General features: G+C 47.6%; 2 protein-coding genes across 3 annotated transcripts in view; one reads left to right on the top strand and one right to left on the bottom strand.

Annotated features, from left to right (window-relative positions):
* Positions 1 to 20,232, bottom strand: part of LOC135899878 (high affinity cationic amino acid transporter 1-like) — a 467,387-nt gene that overhangs the window by 191,644 nt on the left and 255,511 nt on the right. The gene's annotated exons all lie outside the window — the stretch shown is intronic.
* Positions 1,690 to 18,601, top strand: LOC135899896 (protein D3-like). 2 transcript variants are annotated; one of them, XM_070534098.1, is made up of 3 exons: positions 1,690 to 2,012; positions 8,845 to 9,024; positions 17,748 to 18,601. In XM_070534098.1, the coding sequence occupies exons 1-3, from the start codon at positions 1,707 to 1,709 to the stop codon at positions 17,985 to 17,987; spliced, it is 726 nt and encodes a 241-aa protein (XP_070390199.1). In that variant the 5' UTR covers positions 1,690 to 1,706; the 3' UTR covers positions 17,988 to 18,601. The 2 variants fall into 2 exon arrangements, with proteins under 2 accessions (XP_070390199.1, XP_065285362.1); XM_065429290.1 differs by lacking the exon at positions 1,690 to 2,012 and adding an exon at positions 7,874 to 8,221.

Genomic DNA, 20,232 nt, shown 5'->3' on the forward strand with positions numbered 1-20,232 from the left:
GCGGCCAGCCGCACAAGTTGGGCGCGAGAAGCCCCGCAGTTGTGCCAAATTGCAGGTTTGGCCGACGAGCAAACGCCTCGCCCAAGACTCCGACGGAGGCGCCTTCTTCTTTCCAGTGGCCGCAGAAGCGCGGCGGGTCATTCAGACGCGGCCCTCCCCACCCCTTCAAACCCGAGTCTCAGCTTGGCCAAAGTGCCGGGCCGACCGCCTGAAGGACGGCTATTAGGACCACGGGAATACGCTTTGTACTTCCTCCCGTCTCCCGCACGCCTCTCCGGCCAAGTGCGCGCGGGCCGCACTGCGTGTTTTGCGATTGTGTGGGTAGCCTCGGGTCTGCTTCTGCGGTCCGCGCGTCTAAGCGTTGCGCGCATCCCCGCGCTTCTTCCATCGGTGGTACCACTTCCTCTCCGTTCTTATGCCTGACGCTCTTTGTGTCTAATTCGGCGAGCCTTTCAAGCGAGCTCTCCTTTGCGTCTCGCGAGACTCCTCTTCTTCCCCCACGTAGCCGTCGTTTTCCTGACCGCCCTCCCCCTCGAAGTTGACTTGCTTCTACGTCGTTCCTCTTTCCGGTTACTGGGATTCTAACGAGATGTTTCTGGCCCCCACGGGGAAGCGGATGCTCGCTTTGTTGCTGTTGTTTTGAGTTAGAAATGTGCGTCTTATTCAGCGGGTCCCTACAGTGGCCTCCCCCCTTAAGCGACTCGCGAGGTCTTCTCCCATCTCCCCTCGTCGCCGTCTTTGTTCCCTAAACGCTCCCGCGGTTTGTACTTGGGGCCTGCTTCTTGTCTCCGGTGATGGAGATTACAGGGAACCGTTGGTTTGCCGAGGTCCGCGCGAAATGCGCCCGTGGACTTGTTTCGCTCGTACGATGAAATGGCCTCTGGGGACAAATTCTGCGCGCGAAGACTCGAAAGTTGGTTCGCCTGCAGCAGAAGCCGAGGCGAGCGGAGAGCCAAGCCCATCCAAAGTCGGGTCGGTGGAACTAGGCGCAATGTAAGAAGAAAAACAAAAACGAAGAAAAAAGAACACCCATTCTTTGAGGGGGCGGGGGGGAGGTGTATCTGCGTGCAGATACTGCGACTGACTGTTGGCACAAATGGATCAGCCCCGAAGCATGGAGAACCCTCTAGTGAGGCATAAATGAACCACGTGCACATACAGAGCGACGAGCCCGGCGGCTATGCGGAAACGTGTGGAACAGAGAAGTCGCAGCTACGAATGCTGATGGCTTTTTAGGGACCCTTGCGTCCGCCGGAAGCTCAATGACGATGTCAGACTGGCTTTAGTGCACTTAACTTTTTTTCATTTTTTCCTACAGCAGCGCAGTCTAAGAAAACTTCGAAGTAGAGAATGACTCCGCAGGACAGTGCAATGCACTTTCCCGAAAGAAAAAAAAAGAAGTAACATTTCGTAGCGAGTATAATGTATCCCACTTCTTACTCCATAGTATATGGTGTCCTAGGAATTTACTTGTAACTTTTGTATTCTCAAAGTTACTGTTTCTTTTTCTGCCCTATACTCTAACATATACGCATGTTTTCTCTAAAACGCTGAGCCTACATCCATCAATGTACTATTTATTCCAAATGTTCTCCAAGTAATTTTTTTTTCTGCTTAGGTCGAGAACTATAAATATATTTTATAGTATACATAAATAATGTATAATGTATGACTCCGCGAGTTGCGGGCACGGCACGCATGCAAGCATGACTTCCAACGTGTTCGTATTTGCTTGTCTGCAGGTCCCTTTTCTCGTCGCCGCCACGAATGCAAGTGCAATCGCCACACACTGCAAGCAGGAGCGTCAACCTAATCATCTGGATCTACTGCAGACGCAACTACTGGGCACGTGCGACGGCGATACGTATATCCGAAGCATCCACCAATCATCGACGACCAAGTCACGGACCGATCCCTACTTAAACAAGCCCCTGGACCCCCCCGGGCTCAGTTGCGGGCACGGCACGCATGCAAGCATGACTTCCAACGTGTTCGTATTTGCTTGTCTGCAGGTGAGACACGACACTTCCTCACTTAGAAGTAATCATTTGTCACTGATTGTCGTGCCGTGCCCCCGCACACTAGCGCTGCTTGTATGTGATTGTTGGTCTGTTTGTCTCAAGCTTATCACAAGTGGTGATGTCGAGTTGAATCCGGGCCCTGGTTTGACTACAGATGAAAAACTTGAACAGATTATGCAAGCGTTGAAAGACCAGAGCAAGACATTAAGTGACATTAAACGTGATCAGAGAGCAGTTCAAAAAGAAGTGAAAGAAAATGGTGCCGCCATGAAACTTATTGAAGACCGCTTAACTAAACTTGAGTCTTCCTTTTCTAAACTTGATGACACACAGCGGACGATGTCTCGTCTGAATGAAACAGTCGCAGTGCTATCTAGAAAAGTTGACGATATGGAAAATCGCCAACGCCGCAATAACCTTATCATCTTCGGTTTGCCTGAGCAAGACAATGAAACACAGGCAGATTTATCGAAACTGATGCAGGACAAAATATTTTCTGTGATTGGTACTTATCCTCGGAGCATTGAGCGCATGCACCGTCTTGGAAAAAAGCAGTCAAAGGCACGACCAGTTATTTTCCGGCTGTATGATTTCAAGGAAAAACAGGAAATTATGAGCAACTGTCCCAAGTTGAAAGGCATGAATGTTTCGATAAGTGATGACTTCTCAAAGAGCGTGGTGCACAGGAGAAAGTGCCTATGGGAAAGCGCTAAAAATGAGAAATCGAGTGGGAAGCGAGTGCTCCTAGTTTATGACATGCTTTACGTGGACGGCAAGGCGTATTACTGGGACGATGATACTTCCACACGTAGGCCATGCCGGGAGCCGCGTCGTCGTGACAAAAGTAGCAACAGAGGCGGCAGAGAAAAGCCCTACGAGAGGCGAAACAGCTCTGACAGCAGTCACGAGTGTCCCTGATAGACTAGTAGTTTTAAACGTCAATGCTCGGAGCATATGCAACAAATCTTCACTTTTGGAAGCTGTCCTCTTGGAACATGAACCGGATATCGTAATTGTAACTGAAACTTGGTTAAATAAATCAATCGAAAGCGCAGATTTCCTTCCCCCGAACTATACGGCTTGTCGCAAAGACAGAGGATCCAGAGGAGGCGGTGTTGCTATTGTTTATAAAACTTCAATGGTCTTCGTTGAAATTTCATCCCCTCCAGAACTGGAGTGTATTGTGGGTACCACAGAGATCGGTGGCCTGTATTTTGTAATTGTTGCAGTATATCGCCCCCCTGGCACCTCCGAAGAATACATGCTATTGCTGAATGATTTCTTACTAGAAAAGTTTGGCAACAGCACCTGTAAGATTATAATGGCCGGAGATTTTAATTTACCAAATATTGACTGGCATATTATCAGGAAGGTCAAAATAATCAGGCCGTGTCTCGTGTTCTTCTGAATCTGACTTTTTCCCTTGACTTAACACAAATAGTAACTATGCCCACACGAACCCACGAATCGGGAGAATCACTACTTGATTTGGTGTTTCTAAGCAGATCTGTCACACAATCCAAGTACTGGTGTGAAGTCTTAGAAGGGATTTCTGACCACAAAATGGTGATCACGTATGTCTCTACCACATATACCCGAACAGAGAGGAAGAAAACTTTGCCAGTCTCCGATTTCTCTAAAGCAGATGATGTTGCAGTATTGGACCATTTAGAGGAAAGTTATGATGATTTCAGCCATTTTATTTCGCTAAATACCACGTCAGTAAATGATGCTTGGGAGAAGTTTAAAAGTGTGGTATTAAAATCAATAGCACAATTTGTTCCCAAGCGCCCCAAAAAAGTTAACAGAAAAAACCCATGGATTACACGGGGAATAATTCATAAAAAGCGCCTCCTGAAACGAATGAGGTCTAGAAAATTCTCTACAAGAACACGTCATTGTATTCATTCCGCTTCACATGAACTTAAAATGGAAATTATTAAAGCGAAACATTGTTACATGAATAAAACACTTACTAATTTTATTAACTCCTCTCCGGGAAAATTTTGGAGGTACATTTCAGGGCCCAAATCCGGCATTCAATTTCTGACAAGTGAAAATAAGACTATCACGAACAGCTCTGAAATGGCTTGCCTCTTCAATGAATATTTTGAATCGGTCTTCACATGGGATGATGGTTCTACACCCGTAACAGTACATTCCATTAGGCACTGTATATCTGAGCCAACTATTAGACAAGACGGCATTTTGAATCTGCTCCTTAAACTAGATGAGAAAAAATGTCCTGGCCCTGATCAAATTCCCAACGCTTTTTTAAAGAGGTACGCCGAGTGGTGCTCATGCTTCCTTTCAGATATCTATACTAAATCTTTAGAATCTGGCGACGTTCCGAGAGACTGGAGGCGGGCTAAGGTAGTACCGATTCACAAACAGGGTTCCAAACATGACGTCACTAATTACCGGCCAATCTCTTTGACAAGTACATGTTGCAAAACGCTAGAGCACATCCTTACTACCCACCTAACTAAATTTGTGGAAGAGAACGACGTTTTGGGTAAAAACCAGCATGGCTTTCGCCGAGGGTACTCCACAGTCACTATCCTCACTGAAGTTACGCATGAAATCGGCCAATGTATTGATGGAAAGGGTCAAATAGATATGATCTTTATCGATTTCCGCAAAGCATTCGACAGAATATCCCATAGAAAGCTGCTTATGAAGCTGTCTCATTTCTTAGGTAATACCAAGCTATTCAAATGGATTGAGGCATATTTGTCACAAAGGGAACAATTTGTTTCATTAAATTCTGTTAGCAGTACCAATAAACCAGTTCGATCGGGTGTGCCGCAAGGATCTGTTATAGGCCCTTTACTTTTTTCCATTTATATTAGTGATATGGGAGCAGGTTTTTCGCCGCAAATATCCATCAAGCATTACGCAGATGACACCATTATATATGCTAAAATATGCACTCCTAATGATCAACAGGAGCTTAGTAACCATTTACAAAAAGTTAGTCTCTGGTGTGATGAATGGCAAATGGAATTGAATACATCAAAAACTGTTTGTATGCGTTTCACGCGTAAAAAAGATCCTTTAATATTCCCCTGCAGCATTAACGGAGCCGAATTAGCTGAGGTTAAGAAATATAAATACCTAGGAATTCATCTCGCACATGATTTAAACTGGTCGGTACATGTCGATAACATCTGCAATAAGGCCATGTGCACACTTTGGTCGTTACGACGAAAACTTCACGACGCCACACCAGAGGTAAAAACAATGGCCTACAAAATGACTGTACTTCCTGTACTGACTTATGCAAGCCATGTTTGGGAGCCGTACACTCAACAGAACGCACTAAAATGTGAGCGCGTACAAAACAGGGCCTTGAGGTTTATTTTTAACACATACGCTAGAACGCAGTCCGTCACCGAACTTAGAAATAGAGCTGGCCTCATGACTGTCAAGCAAAAAATGCAGCTTAGCAGGCTGACATTCTTTTTTCACGTATTAAACGGAGACTATAAAGTAGACTTAGAAAAACACATCACATTAGAGAGACCTCCTAACCCCAGAACAAAGCATCCAAAACATATTAAACCACTTAAATATAGAACAGAATCCTTCAAAAATTCGTTCCTGGTTCGAAGCATAGACGATTGGAACAACTTGCCACATGATATAGTAGAATGTGCTGATTTACAATCTTTTGTAAAGGCTGTTACCAATTATTTGTAAACGGTTGAGAATACGTTTTATTGTTAGCTGTTTGTTTGTTGCAGTTGTTTGGGCGCGTTACTTTTTTTTTTGACCCATATAGTGCTATAACTTACTCATTGTAACTGATGTTCTTTGTTGCTTCATATTTGTTTATATGATGTGCCTTCCTAGCCTGATTGTTTTGTATTGAATTGTTTAAACATCTACTATGTCTAGTTTGATCACAGCAATGTAACCGCAACTCCTGTGTTGGCTTGTGCTGACAGTATGAATAAATAAAAATAATAAATAAATAAAATAAATAAAAATACATTAAATCGTACTTGCGCCCTTCGTTTGCAAGAAGTGCATTCAATGGAGCACTCGTCTAAGGAATCACGGTACCTTAGTCAATGCTTTCCGCTCGTTGACTTCGCTTCACTTTCAAGTTTCACTCGTGCTTTGTCACACACGCCAAACAAGCATCATCGACCTCAATGAAAGGTAGCATATGTCAATGATGCTCGAGCCTTTCAATGAAGAGAACATAGACGGAGTTTTCGCGTGGCCTAGGTGGCGCTTTTCACACAGTAAACCTTCTGGTCGTATTTGATTAAAAATGTGCAATAAGAAGAAGGAAATACGGATTTCATGCGCTGTGTGAATTGGTTTAGGGGAATGTTCTCATGGCGTTTCCAAACAACACTATTTCACGTATAAGTCTGTAATCTGTGTTTTTGGTGCGTTTAGTTTGGCTCGCAAACAGGAGCAGCCGGGGCCATTAAAGGCGCCAACGTTTCATAATTCTACTCACTGAAGACCCCACTCGCTGTAGTCACCGCGGTGCCTATCCCAACACACAACACATCCCATTACCATGCCATCCAACGCTGCCCCCTCACTCAAACCCTCATCCCGCCCGTCTTTCCCTTCCACCAAATGTATGAGCACACCAACCTCCCTTTCACGACCAGCGGGTCATCGCGGACATTAGTGGGCAAGCGACGCCGAGGATTGAGGGCATCGATGCTCAGTTCTTTCACACAATAAAGTAATTTCTCTCTCTCTCTCTTTCTCTCTGTCTCTCTATATATCTCTCTCTCTCTTTCGTTCTTTGTCTCTCTATCTCTCTCCCTTCTCTCTCTCTCTTTCTTTCTTTCTTTCTCTCTCTCTCTCTCTATCTCTCTCCCTATCTCTTTCTATCTCTCTCTCTCTCCCTCTCTCTCTATCCTTGTGGATCGTAAGAAGAGGGAGGACATGCGGATTGCAGAAATGACGACGATGGCATGGCGATAGTATGACGTCGACGATATAGCGAGCAAGGCGTGACGACAATGGCGTGATGACGTCCGTTTGACGATGATAGACTGATATCGAGTGCACGATGATGACGGTTTAATTACGATGGTGTGACGACGGCGGCAGATGACCATAGAACGACGAAGAAGACGTGACGACGATAGCAGACGGTGATAGAACGATGACGCCAGGTTGACGAAAGCATAATGACGAAGGTATGACGTTGATGGAATGGTGATGATAGAATGACGACGACAGCTTGGCGACGACGGAACGGCGACGATAGCATAAAGGCGAAGTCATGAAGAATAGGGAATGAGGAGGCCAGAGTGACCACAACGAAAGGGTGACTGCGGCACGGCAAGAAAGAAATGACGACGATGAAACGAAGGCGATGAAATAGCCACAACGGAATGACGATGACGACGAAGACATGCAGATCGCCGGCCCGAATGACGAAGGCACGTGTTAGAGCTCGCGTCTGCGCTCACGCAGATCCCTTGACGTTGCGGGTCGCCTCGCCTTGCGCTATATCCAGTACTGATTTGCACTATGCCCGGGTCTGGTCACTCACGCAAGACAGCAGTGAGCTATCGAAGAGGAGGGGGGGGGGGGGGGTAGGAGGATGGCAGAGTAAGGTTCATTTAAAAAACTACATAACAATACATCTGTTGATTGACCATTGGCAGTTTAACGTTTTAAAGGAACGCAGCAGTTTGAGAGACACTGAGCACAGGACTCCGGAGTAATTTTCGCGATTAGCTGTGTTTTCGCAACGCGTACTGAATGCTTGGCACGTGAGCCGTCTTGCATCTGGCCTATCGGGGCCGCCGCGGGCACCAAACACGCTCCAGACCTCGTGCTCGGCTGTGAGAGGAAGAAGAAGAAGACGAAGAACAAGAACAAGCTTCCAGGCGCCTCCGTCGGATCCCCCAATGTGTGCCGCACTGCGGGCGATCGGTGCTGCAGCGCTGGTAGCAAAGCTGGTGCTGTTGACGCCACTGGCAATGGCACCGCCGACCACAGCTCAAGGAGCCATAGGCGTCACGGCGCCCCCTGAAGGCAACGGTGGTGGTGGCGCCGATGCGGACGAGGACGTGCTCGACGGCGTGGTGGGCTCTCAGCGAGAGCGCGCCCTGTCCGCGGTCGACAAGGCCAAGGCCATGCGCATCATACCGGATCTGATTGGCTACCTGCCCAACGACTCGCTCGCTGTCACCTACATTGGAAACGCCAAGGTGACGTTGTGGTGTACGCCTGGGTGAGATATCAGTTAGCGAGCTCGCAAATACTGTAGGAGCCGAAAGGGAGCGAAAAGCACGAACGGCGCCGCTGTTCGATTGAAGAGGTCACGGCGCTTCTACCAGGGCTGTGCCGCGAAGAAGCGCCCCTTTTGCTTTTAGGAATTAGTTGAGCGTGAAAGCGAAGCTACCCAAAATGACGATGAGCTGCGTAAATAGCGATGGCCTACACTGCTAGCTACAGATTATTTGACAATTTTCAAATTAGCTTATTTGTTGTTATCTGCGCGCGCGCGCGCGCACGCACGCACGCACGCACGCACATACATACATACATACATACATACATACATACATACATACATACATACATACATACATACATACATACATACATACATACATACATACATACATACATACATACATACATACATACATACATACATACATACATACATACATACATACATACATACATACATACATACATACATACATACATACATACATACACGCAAGCGGCCCATTTGTGCATTTATTTTGTGACGAACTGACACCGCCACACGACGATGTGCGCTTCCGCGTCGTTTCACGCTGACCGCCGACTCTGGTCGCAGGTGGACATGGGCAACGAGCTGGAGCCGACGAGCGTGGCCGAGCCTCCGGATGTCGTGCTCCGAGGACGGAGCGACTACTTCTACGCGCTCTGCATGGTCGACCTGGACGCTCCGTCGTCGCGCGCACCCAAGCACCGCGCCTGGCTGCACTGGCTCGTCGTCAACATACCGGCACAACGGGTGAGTGGCCCTTCACCGTTATTTGTCGCTTTCGTCGAAATCGCTGCTTTTTTTTTTTGGCACTGCAGACGCACGTTGCGCACGAAGTGGCGCATCGCACACATGCGAGTCGCTATAGGTTTCACGCAGTATGCGCATGCGCGGAGTGCTACCAACAGGAAACGTTTTGCGCATACGCGACTGGCGCGCACGCGTTAACGTTCCGTTCCTGTAGCGCTGCTGACGTGTACGCATGCGCGTGACAGATTTGCGGAAGCGTAGTACGTATATACGGGCCCTCGCGTGCCTCTCTCGTGACTCTCGTCTCGCTCGGGACCAGTGAGAGACTCCTTTTCGAGCTTGTACTGTAGGCCTAGCCGGTTCTTGATTACAAAACAGCGTTGTATGCCAGACGGGACGAAACAGAAAGGTGAACACAGACACGGTGGCGTCCTTGTGTGCTCCTCCTGGCTTCCTCCTCTCCGGTAGCGCCGTTTCTCTTTTCTAATCTAATCTAATAATTTCTGAACTAATCACATTTTGCACGTGAAGGCACTTCTGGGATTTTATTTTAGGCGCTATGGAATACCACTAGACTCTCCAATTCGCCTTGTTGTTAGCTCTGATTGGCGCTTGGGGTAGCTTCGGCCTCTCGGATAGGCGCAAAAACGACAAGGTGGCCGATTTCGACAACATGGCGGAAGTCAACCTCGTCCGGAATAGCACTCATGGAATGGCTTTGGTTTGGCTTGACTGTAGGAAGTAACTACCCGCATTTATGTATTCTTGAGATGCCGCAGGTGTACGGGCACGCGCAGGAACTCGCGTGGGTTAAATACAGTGTCGCGATATGCGACACCGCGTTCTTCGAAGCGCCTTCACGCAACACACACAGCGTCGTGGATGTGGTACTAAATCTTTCAGTTAACGGTGAAGGCGAAAAAAGTTAGCACCAACCTGAAGATATGCAGCAAACCTAAACCCTACATTTCGCTAACCAGATTGAAAACTATAAAAGAAACATGGCGGGAAATGTGGACAGGACGAACACTTTCTCACTATTGTAGTACACCTTCGCGGGGATAGTTCTCGCGCATCCGATAACACGGATTAGCCGCGCTTTGCACACGCTCGACCTATATATCCGTGTCTCCCCGTGTGGTGTGTGGTTAGGTTATTCTGCGTAGTCAATCACGCAAGCACTTCGTCATTCTCGCGATGGGCGGCAAGTTGTGTAAGGCCGTACGAACTCCTCCTTTTTGTACGCTTCATTTTACTTTTTTTCCTTCCTGCCTCAGTGTGAATGAGAAAGGCGGAGAAGGGAGGGGAAGGACTTTGATTGAAACCCAAGAAGCAAACTGTAGTAGAAAAAACGGTGATTGTAAATAATAATAATAATAATAATAATAATAATAATAATAATAATAATAATAATGGTATTGATTGAACTCGGCTATATATAGATTGCTTCACGGCTGACCGATGGTGAAGGAAGCAAATGTCCTGCCTGCCACCGCGATTAAGAAGTCTCAGGATGACACCACGGTCAGCTCGCTCGTTCTTCCCCACCGCTGTACTGGACTAAAGTGCGACCTCCAGCGAATAAGTGCAAACAAACAAATGTGCGTCCTTGCCAGCGACAACAACAGTATCTGTCGTGGCGTTCATAAAAGCAGCTCTGCTCGACATATACAGTGTTCTCCTCTCGACATAGCACGCGAAACACCACCCTCGCCCTCGGACGCTTTCTTTCTTTCGTTCCTCTAATGCAGTACGAGATAAGAAGACTAATGTGGAACGTTGAGAGCGTCCTTAAGGTGCTAGTCCGTGTTGCGGCAGCAAATCCCGCATTACTGCACCAATTATCTCCGTTACGGCGCGACTAAGGAAGACTGCAAATGTTTGTCAAGTCTACATATCCCCTCGCACAGGCGAGGTCTAAGACGACGAAGTGTTTACTTTATTTCGCGTAATGCGGCAAGTGTTCCCGCATGCAAAAGTAAAAGACACTGCTTGTAGAACTGCTCCCCCCCCCCGTTTTTCCTCTCCACTTTGTGGCATCTCTCCCTTTTATCTCCCCCTTCTTTTTTTAGGTTTAGTACAAGTTTCACAATTGTGGCTGTTCGGGCGAGTTGGCACATCTTAACTTCAACTACGTAGTGCACGAAAAGTGTGTATTCACCACGTCTGACACAACTTGAAAAAAAAAAAAAGATGAAGACTAGAGAGAGAGAGAGAAAATAATGCAGAGAAAGGCAGGGAGGTTAACCAGAGGTAGTTCCGGTTGGCTACCCCGCGCAGGGGGAAGGGTTAAGAGGGATAAAAAGAGAAACAGAGTAGAAGGGGGAGATAGAAAGGGAGACAAGCACAAACAAAGCGCGTACACTACAGAGCGGTAGGAGGCGGCATTCTTAGAGTCTGTCGTGAAGCCCCGTAGACCGCAAGAACCATACTAGCGCGTGTAAGGCCTTCAACGCGGATGTCCTATCGGAGCATTGGCCTAAAGCTTTTAGTTCTGAAAGTGGACGATTGTCCAACTGGTCCAGTACACTGCACATCACTTGTCTCTCAGCACTGTATCGCGGGCAGGCACAGATAATGTGTGCGAGCGTCTCGTCGATGTTACATGTGTCGCACGTGGGGCTGTTGGCCATTCCTATGAGGAAAGCATAGGCGTTTGTAAAGGCAACGCCTAGCCACAGACGGTAGAGCATGGTCTGTTCACGTCGTGGTAATCCAGGCGGGAGGTGCATCCGTATGTCCGGAGACAATGAACGCAACCGACACATGGTGAAAACATTTGAGTCCCACAGGGGCAAAGTACACTCACGGGACATCAATCGCAACTCAGCCGCAGCGTCTGTTCGCGAAAACGGAATGGCGACTCGCTGACCACTGTCATGTGCAGATCGGGCGGCTTCGTCGGCGTGGTCATTCCCGCTGATGTTACTATGTCCTGGAAGCCACTGAAAGATTATGTCGTGTCCCTTGTCATAGCTTTGATGATATATGTGCCGAATTTCTGAGGCCAGTTGTTCATTCGGTCCGCATTGGGCTTCGTATGCACTGAAGGGCTGCCTTGGAGTCACTAAAGACTGTCCATTGTTGCGGAGGCTTCTGCTTAATGAAATCAAGTGCAGCACGGAGCGCCGCGAGTTCTGCACCCGTCGATGTGGTCACACATGAAGTTCTTAATTTGATTTCCTCAGATTGCTATGCACTAATGCTATGCTAAATGCATAGCATTAGCATAGCATTAGCATAGCATAGCATAGCATAAATGCTATGCACTCTAACGTGAAGGTTAGGGTGCATCCAGTAAGCCCTGCTCCCAGTAAGCTGCAGCGGCTATGCCGCCTGCCTCGCTGGGCCCTCTGTTCCCGCCAATCGCAGTTATAAAAAAGCCGCCCCCCCCCCCACACACACACACACAAAAAGTTTGTTGGCGGAGCAGATCATGCCATTAATCGCGTACCTTTTCCATGTGGTCGGGCTTATGTGGGTCAGACAGGTGTAGATTGCTAAACGATCGACTCAGAGGGCGTCGTAACAACGTTGACAAGAAAAACGAATGACTTTTTTGACCTTCGTTGCCGGTTGTGTGGCTGTTAATCATATTTATAGACTATAGTGATCGTTTGGAAGAATCGTAAGCAGCTAATTAGAAAAAATAATTGAAGCGGAGCTTACAGCTGCTCGATGAGCTTTGCGCGTCTAAACCATCAATCGCGCTATAAGGTAAGGAGTGTGACTGTGAATGCGTTAACCCACGCGTGCCCGACAAAGGCGCATATCGGCTAACTGTATGTATCTTCGAGGTTTACGTCGGTAAACGATCCGTGTAAAGTCAGCTCTGCGTGTGTTCCCATCTCTCTTTCTGTCCGCATTTTTCATGCGCTACCTATGTGAAAACAATTTTCAGTTGCGAAAGAGCACCAGTATATACGTTTTTATTTGTGCTGGACGTCTACGTTCATTCTGCTGGGTGTCCTGTTGTAAACACAACAAAGATCCAGACGTCGACACCCCCCCCCCCTTCCCCTGTCTCAATAGAGTTAAGTAGTGTCCGAGTCCTCACTCACTAACATATAACATAGATCCACGGAAAAGCACACATCTGTTTAGAAAATGTTTAAACAAGGGACGATACGAAAACTGTAGTGACAATCCCGGCACAATTCCACCAGGATAACATATACAAGAAACGAAGGATTGTATACATGGCACGTTCTTAAAGTAGTGTTCGAGTCCTCGCTCATTAACGCATACCAACAGAGAGCCACGGAAAAGCACAGTTAACCATAAATTATCACATGTGTAAAGCAATGGACATTCTCGATGTAAGAAGTTAACTGTTGGGCGAACTTGTGCCCAGAACTACCGGTAACCTTATATACATGACAAGAAATATATATATATATATATATATATATATATATATATATATATATATATATATATATATATATATATATATATATATATATATTCTGGGATACAGCGTACACGTCCGAGTCGAGCCGAACGATAACTCGAAAACTGTGACAATGCGGTAAAAAACAGCCACCCGCAAGAAAAGAAGAAGAACGAAGCATAAAACGGAGATACGGGTTGTACGGGTGACATTAAGGCTGCATTTCGAAGCTCATGCGTGATCCACCGATGCTTAAAAAATAGCGCGATTTAGAAGCGGTCCATCCCACCGATCTCCCGTTTGAGCGCAGGTGACGCAATGGAACCAAGTGCAGAAAAATGAAATGAGAAACAAAGTTCCTATTTATAAGGAGTATAGCACCCCCTGCGCGCTGGTCCGACCAAAATCAATATTCGAACTGCTTAGGCAAATGCCATGCAGCAACTTATGCCGTGCAGCGAACCACCTTCTGCAACAGTGGCTGTCCCAATACAGCCAGACGAGCTAATAAATCTCTCGAAGCGCAAATTTCATTTCGTGCCTCAGTTGTCCTTCATGGGCGCTAGTCTCGAAACATTTGTCATACCGACATTATGAGCGACACGTTCGGACAATTCGCGATGATTTCGTCGTTCAGAGCAGTTTTTTTTCTTTCTTTTTTTTGTGAACAAGCTAATCGGTACTTGAAGTTCAATTATAAAGTATCAAGTACGGGTGCATCGACCTGCATAACTCTGTCAAGGCGCCGGGTAATACTTAATTTTGTTAAATTCCGTTTCCTGACAGCTTCCCGAGTTCCTTAACAACCTCGTGACATTGCTCGAAGCAAGCGCTACAATTTCTCTGGTCTCTGTGTTTCGTGGCAATATGGCAAATAACGATATATGCACCGACTCTCGCACTGCTTTCAAGAAGCCACTGATAAACGCTAATGACTTCTCCCGCTTCTGACACGTTATCACGTTACGCCTCGAAAAAAAAAAAAACTTAATAAGTCTGAGATGACGTGAGTTCACTGGGCGTTCAAATCGCATCTGGGGTTCCTGCCCCTCGATGCGATTTAATCTGGTATAAGCTCAGCAGCGCAGACTCCCATGGCACGCGAGAAGGCGAAATGGAATTGTCGATCTCTTGAATGCACTTATAGCAGCTCCTGAGAGCCAATTCGACATAATCGGATTAGGAGGTGCCAGAAGAAGAGCCCTTCAAGGCTTCGCCTTAGCTTTTATGCTCTAAAGTTCTGTGCGCGATAAGGCAAACGTGACAGCTTCCTAATCCTTCTTCAAGAGAACGTGCTTACCTGTGACAGTAAACGTTTCACATATTACCCACGAAGTATCGTGTTACATAACGCCCAATTAAAGAAAAGTGTAACTGTAACACCATGCCAAAAAAATGTGGGGAGGGGGAGGAGGGTTTCGGGAAGGGAGGGGGGGGTGTGTTGGAGGGAGCCCAGTGCAGTATACAAATGCGCGAAATGTCACGATTGAAAGCTTTCGCAAATATGCGTAGGATTTAGCCGTTGTCTTGGGAACGCTTGCTGTGAATTTTACAGGAACGAATTTTGTGCGCCTTTCAGCTAGTCTAGCGCTGTCGCGACTCACTTCGTACAGTCTCCACTTTAGTCCCACAATCCCCCGCCGTGGTTGCTTAATGGCTAGGGCGTTGCGATGCTAAGCACGAGGTCACATGATCAAATACAGGCCACGGCGGCCGCATTTCAATGGGAGCGAAATGCAAAAACGCCCGTGTACCGTGTGTTGGGTGAACGTTAAAGAACCCCAGGTTAATTAATTCGGAATCCACCACTACGACGTGCCTCACGATTAGATGGTAGCTTCGCCATCAAAACTCCAGAATGTAATTTAAGTTATCGCCACAATGCTTCATAGCAGAGTGAATATGCACCTTACTAACTAAACGGGGCGAAGCTAACCAATACATGAAAAATTGATCTGAGCGCGTTTATCGCTTACATCTGGTCGCATATCGTGAAGAATGACGTGGCGTTGTGTACGTCGCGTAAGCATATTAGAGGGCCCTGGGCATTTACAAGGGCAAGCTTTTTCACGCAAGCTTAAATTACGCTGTAAGTCGGCTTAGCCGTAATGTCTCCATTCTTGGAACGGGAAGGCAAACACTGCCGAAACAGCGGCACTTACATGTACAGCTCATTTATTCATTCATTTATGTGCTTGGTTGCGAGTGAGCGCCTAAATTACTTTACGCGCGCTTGCTTACATATTCCGACACCATATTTAACCCTCGTGTCGGTGTTACGCAATAATGCTGCCATGATGCTGACAATACGAGGCTTCTAGGAGACAAAACAGATTGGAGATAAGCAAACACGTTTACTTCTGCGGAATGCGGACGAGTTCGCCGTACATGTGATCACCGGGCACAATTCGCAAAGTTTTTCCGACGTCCCTGGCTAGTCACCTTCCATATTTTCGCTGTCATGCACCATTGGCTAGAATCTTCGCAAGCACAAGGACTGCTGCATAAATGCCAACCCATATTCGCAACATCTGCGGTATACGCAAAAAGCGGTCGTCATAAAGCATTCCTGCAGCACCCATCCTACGATAAATGCCGACAATTATGCGAATAACGTTGAAGCAATATAGCTATACGCCATATTTTCACCGCCGAAACACGAAATGTATGAGCTGCGTATGCAGCCAGGCTCCTTTCTCGCGCTTTCTTTTGGACACGCTGCTCCATCCAGCGCCGCCGCCGTGAAGTTCCTGCGTAGCGCATGGGGCAACATATATTCAGGCAAGCTTGTATGAATACATATGGCCCTGGTTCGATCGATTCCGCCCACCACTGGCCAAATTAAAAAAAAAAACATATTTTGTCAATGATGAGCGGCGCTTACTCCACGGCACATAACCAGGGACCTAAGTTGGTCCAGCGGTTGGTTTCAAACCTGGTTCGCTCAGCCCAGCTGTCCGATGCTCCATTCATTACACCCCGGACTATCCAGTGACCCAAGATGGCGGGTAACCGGTTGTAGACGGTCATGGACAGAAACGCAGACCGATAGATAGACATCGGGATGCGCTTGAAGTATCCTAACAATGCTAATAGCACTAATAAAATTTGCTTCTTAAATTCTAAACCATTAAATTCCGTTGTGCGTGTGCTACATCAGTTGATCAAGGCGCTCTCATGGCGCTTTCATGGCTGCTTTACAACTTGCGTTCAGAATACTAGGGGAACGAAGAACCGTCACCATGGGATTAACACCTCGCAAGAAATTAACTCGGCCAATCCGCATATGTTTGAAAGTGACAACGCTCCCGAACTCCTCGAAAACTTCACAGAAAAGCTCACTTGAGATGTTTCACACCCTCTACACTAGTATAATACTCGGCCTAACCACGGGCTTTAGGCATCTTATATCGGTCACTGCTATAAAGCGTGATACGGACAACTTTCTCGGTTCCGTGCGCCCTTTCCACCGCTTTCGCACGCGACTCCGTTACAAGCGCTGACAAATGTTAAAAGCATGTTAAACCATAGCCGGGTCCCATAAAAACTTAGACAGCGGCTACGACCAGCAGCTGGGAATGTGGCACCATCTAGGTTTATCAGCAGTATGGCTATCGCAATAGCCCTGCCGTTTTAGACGAAGTGACGCCTATTGCGAATTATGCAAGATGGTATAGCTTCACAAATATAACCCATCAAGAGTCGCAGAAGCAACGTGCTGATTGCAACGCGTCGACGGCATGGTACATTTATCTATACCGGTGTACACGACGGAGTATTACCAACTTCCCGTTGTAGCTGGGTCACGTGCCTTCTTTTGTTTTATTTTGGAGAGGCAATCAGTTCTTTCAATGTGACGCCGCTCGTAAAAGCTCCGAAGTGCGTTTCCTGCGCATGTCTGATAGTGCGTACTTTCCTATTTGTTATCCCGCCATCGTCGTTTCATTGTCAGGTCACAACCTTACACTAAACTTTACCCTTACCAGCGATAACGAAACTTTGCACAGCACCACCAGAAATCAAACTGGGGCTTTTGGGACAACGCGCGTTCATTTGGAAAGCGAACTTACTGAGCCGTCGCTATTACGCGGTAATTGCTCTGGACCATTTGTGCCGGATTGGGCGCGGCGTACAGTATCGACGAGCGCATGGTGGCGCCTGCGCAAGCACTTCGGCGACAGATTCAGGACATGGCGGTCATGACGTGTTTCCGGCTCCCACAATAGCTTCCAACGCCTGCCGTAAATGAGTTCAAAGCCGGATGAACCACTGCAGTTTGCCGATTTCTTTTTTCTTTCCCATTCTTTTTTTCTTTTTCTATCATCCGCAGCTGGACGCCGGCAAAGTGCTGGCGACGTACAGTCCACCGACGCCGGCGACGAGTACCGGTTCGCATCGGTTTGTGTTCATCCAGTTCGAGCAGCCGGACTACTTCTTTCAGGGAAACTTCATCTTCATACCGATGCGCGCCGCCTTCAATGTGGGGGCCTTCATGGCCGACAACAACATCCGCCGCATCGTGGCCTTCAACTTCTTCCGCATCGAAACTGAGTACAGGAACTTGCTGTGAACCGGCGGTGGTAGCAGCAACCGTCCAATCGTGATTGCGTCTTAACGTATAAATAGTTGCGGTGGAGAAGCGGCCGCGAGTAGAAGATAAAGCTGTTGCGTCTTGATTAATTACACACTGCTTGGTGCGGCATTAGTATCGACGATAACCCTTTGCTCAGTGAAACTTGCTAGCGAAAGAATTCTGTACGTAAGTCACATGCTACAACGGAAAGTAAAAGACCATCGTGTTCGAGCATCACGCTGTCAGTGACACCTTTTTAAAATGAGTAAAGGCAACGCGCAGAAGACCAGGACTGAGGAAGGACGCAAACGACAGGACCGACGCCACTCACAACTAAGTTTATTTCCGCAACAAGCCTGCCTTATGTAGGCCCTGTCGTTTGTGTCCTTCTTCAGTCCTGTTCTTTTGCGCCTTGTCTTTACTCATTCAAGCATGAATCAACTAGCCCAAGCAAGAGTTTTACTTGTTGTTAACCTGACCTTTGTAATGCTATACGTGCACCAGCTCGAATCGCTACGATGTTGTACTGTCCATCGCTGCGTTGTTACCATTAACGAGTGTTGACTGTGACAACTTGGCCTTGCATAACGCCAGGATTCCGCAAGTCATCAGATAGGCCCTGGACGGCGGGGACCCTGCTCTGCCGGCCATTGTCAATTCGAGCCGAATAAAGTTCTGCTCTCTCTCTGCCGCGTTCCGCGACCTCCTTCTCTCCTCCTCTATAGTTCACAGGGTCACTTGTTTTTCTATAACTAGAATTTCACTTTCTTCAGCGAAGCAAAGCAAGTTCATTGAAATCTGTCTCGTTTTTCATGCCGATCGTCTGCTAGCGACAGAAGATCTAGCCTACAAACGACACGCTGAAAGCATCCCCTCAACGCGCCTTCGCTTGGAGCGTCATACTATCTAGAGGGCTGACTGCTGAGCTACTTGGTCCATCATGTAAGCCACACCACGACCGCGATCGTCCTCACTTGTTCCGTATGTCTGCGTCCCCGCAAGAATTGTCGCTAAGTATTTCAGTCAATATCTGGGAGCTGCTGCGCTTATTCGTGCAGATGGCATAGAAGAAGAAGCTATACTTGTTTCTCTCACTGAGTGGTTAGTCTAGTAAACAGAAGGAAGAGAGGGGCCGGCAAAGAAACTCACGCTGTTAGATGAAGTGGAGGATTGAGCCTAATCGCAAAGAAGCTTCCGAAGCAAGATACTTGGCATGAATCATACCTTCATGTTAGGCATCACGGTAGGAATTCTGTAATTTGCCACTTATGTGTAAAGTTGCGGCCCGGGACTTGTGCTAAAGCATCGAATAATTCTGGCTCACACCCGGTAGAAAAATTTTATATTTGCCTGTGATCCCGTTGCTGCGAAGACTTAGTTCACTACCACCATGCACAGCGTCCTGAATATCGATGCAGCTTCTGATGCATCCCTTCCTGCTAGACATAAGGCTGAAGCATTTGTTACGTGCTATATATTACGAGCTGTATACAGTAGTGTTGATACTCATTCGTTTAAAAATCATCAGAGGCCTGCCAGCTAGTCCAGATCACTAATGTGATTGTCAACGTAAAGAAAGTCGTTGAGATGACCTGCATGTTAGCCTGGTTCATTGATTCTCTATAGGGGGAACTACAAATGATCGAGCGGTGGGCCATAGCGGTTAATAAAATTAATCTTGAGGCGTCGGCCACGCTTACATTTTCTTTTCATTTCCTCTTCTACTCCTCTTGTCGGTCGTCGTCACTGTAAGCGACGCTTTCCCGAAGTTTCTTTTTTTTCCTTTGCATTTGCATCATTTGCACTATTTACTCTGACTACAGCTATACTGCTTTATCCGACTTCCGGCGCGCTCTGTCGACCTCGCATCGTCTATCGGACACGGCTGCAGTGACATGCTCTATGCCACCACTAACGCTTACAACCGTTTCCCTTTCCTCTCTCTCCAAAACACTGCCGCGCCGTGGGTCGCGACCCCTCGTTGAAGTGCCGATCAGCGCAGCGAGCCCTGCCACCATCGGGCACAGCCGGCGGCAACCGCAGCCCAGCGGCGGCTCGCATCTGTGACGCGTCCAGCTCGTCGTTGCTGCTGGCAGCTCGGTGCTCGCATCGCAGCGTGCGGGACAGTGACCGACCGCGGGTCTAGTGCTCGCGCCGTAGGCTTCGGAAGCACTCGGCGGTTCAGCGCGAAAAGAGCAACAAGCCATTTGCAGCTCGAGCTCTCACCACGGCGGTGTGGCGG

This window comes from Dermacentor albipictus, chromosome 2 (assembly GCF_038994185.2).
Source record: "Dermacentor albipictus isolate Rhodes 1998 colony chromosome 2, USDA_Dalb.pri_finalv2, whole genome shotgun sequence".
NCBI lineage: Eukaryota > Metazoa > Arthropoda > Arachnida > Ixodida > Ixodidae > Dermacentor > Dermacentor albipictus.

What these genes read in the sequence shown, in the direction of transcription:
- LOC135899896 (XM_070534098.1), top strand. Translation starts at nt 1,707, where the DNA reads ATGACTTCCAACGTGTTCGTATTTGCTTGTCTGCAGGTCCCTTTTCTC. An exon ending in TCGTATTTGCTTGTCTGCAG is followed by an intron (nt 2,013 to 8,844) that starts GTGAGACACGAC and finishes CTCTGGTCGCAG; the next exon opens with GTGGACATGGGCAACGAGCT. An exon ending in TCAACATACCGGCACAACGG is followed by an intron (nt 9,025 to 17,747) that starts GTGAGTGGCCCT and finishes TATCATCCGCAG; the next exon opens with CTGGACGCCGGCAAAGTGCT.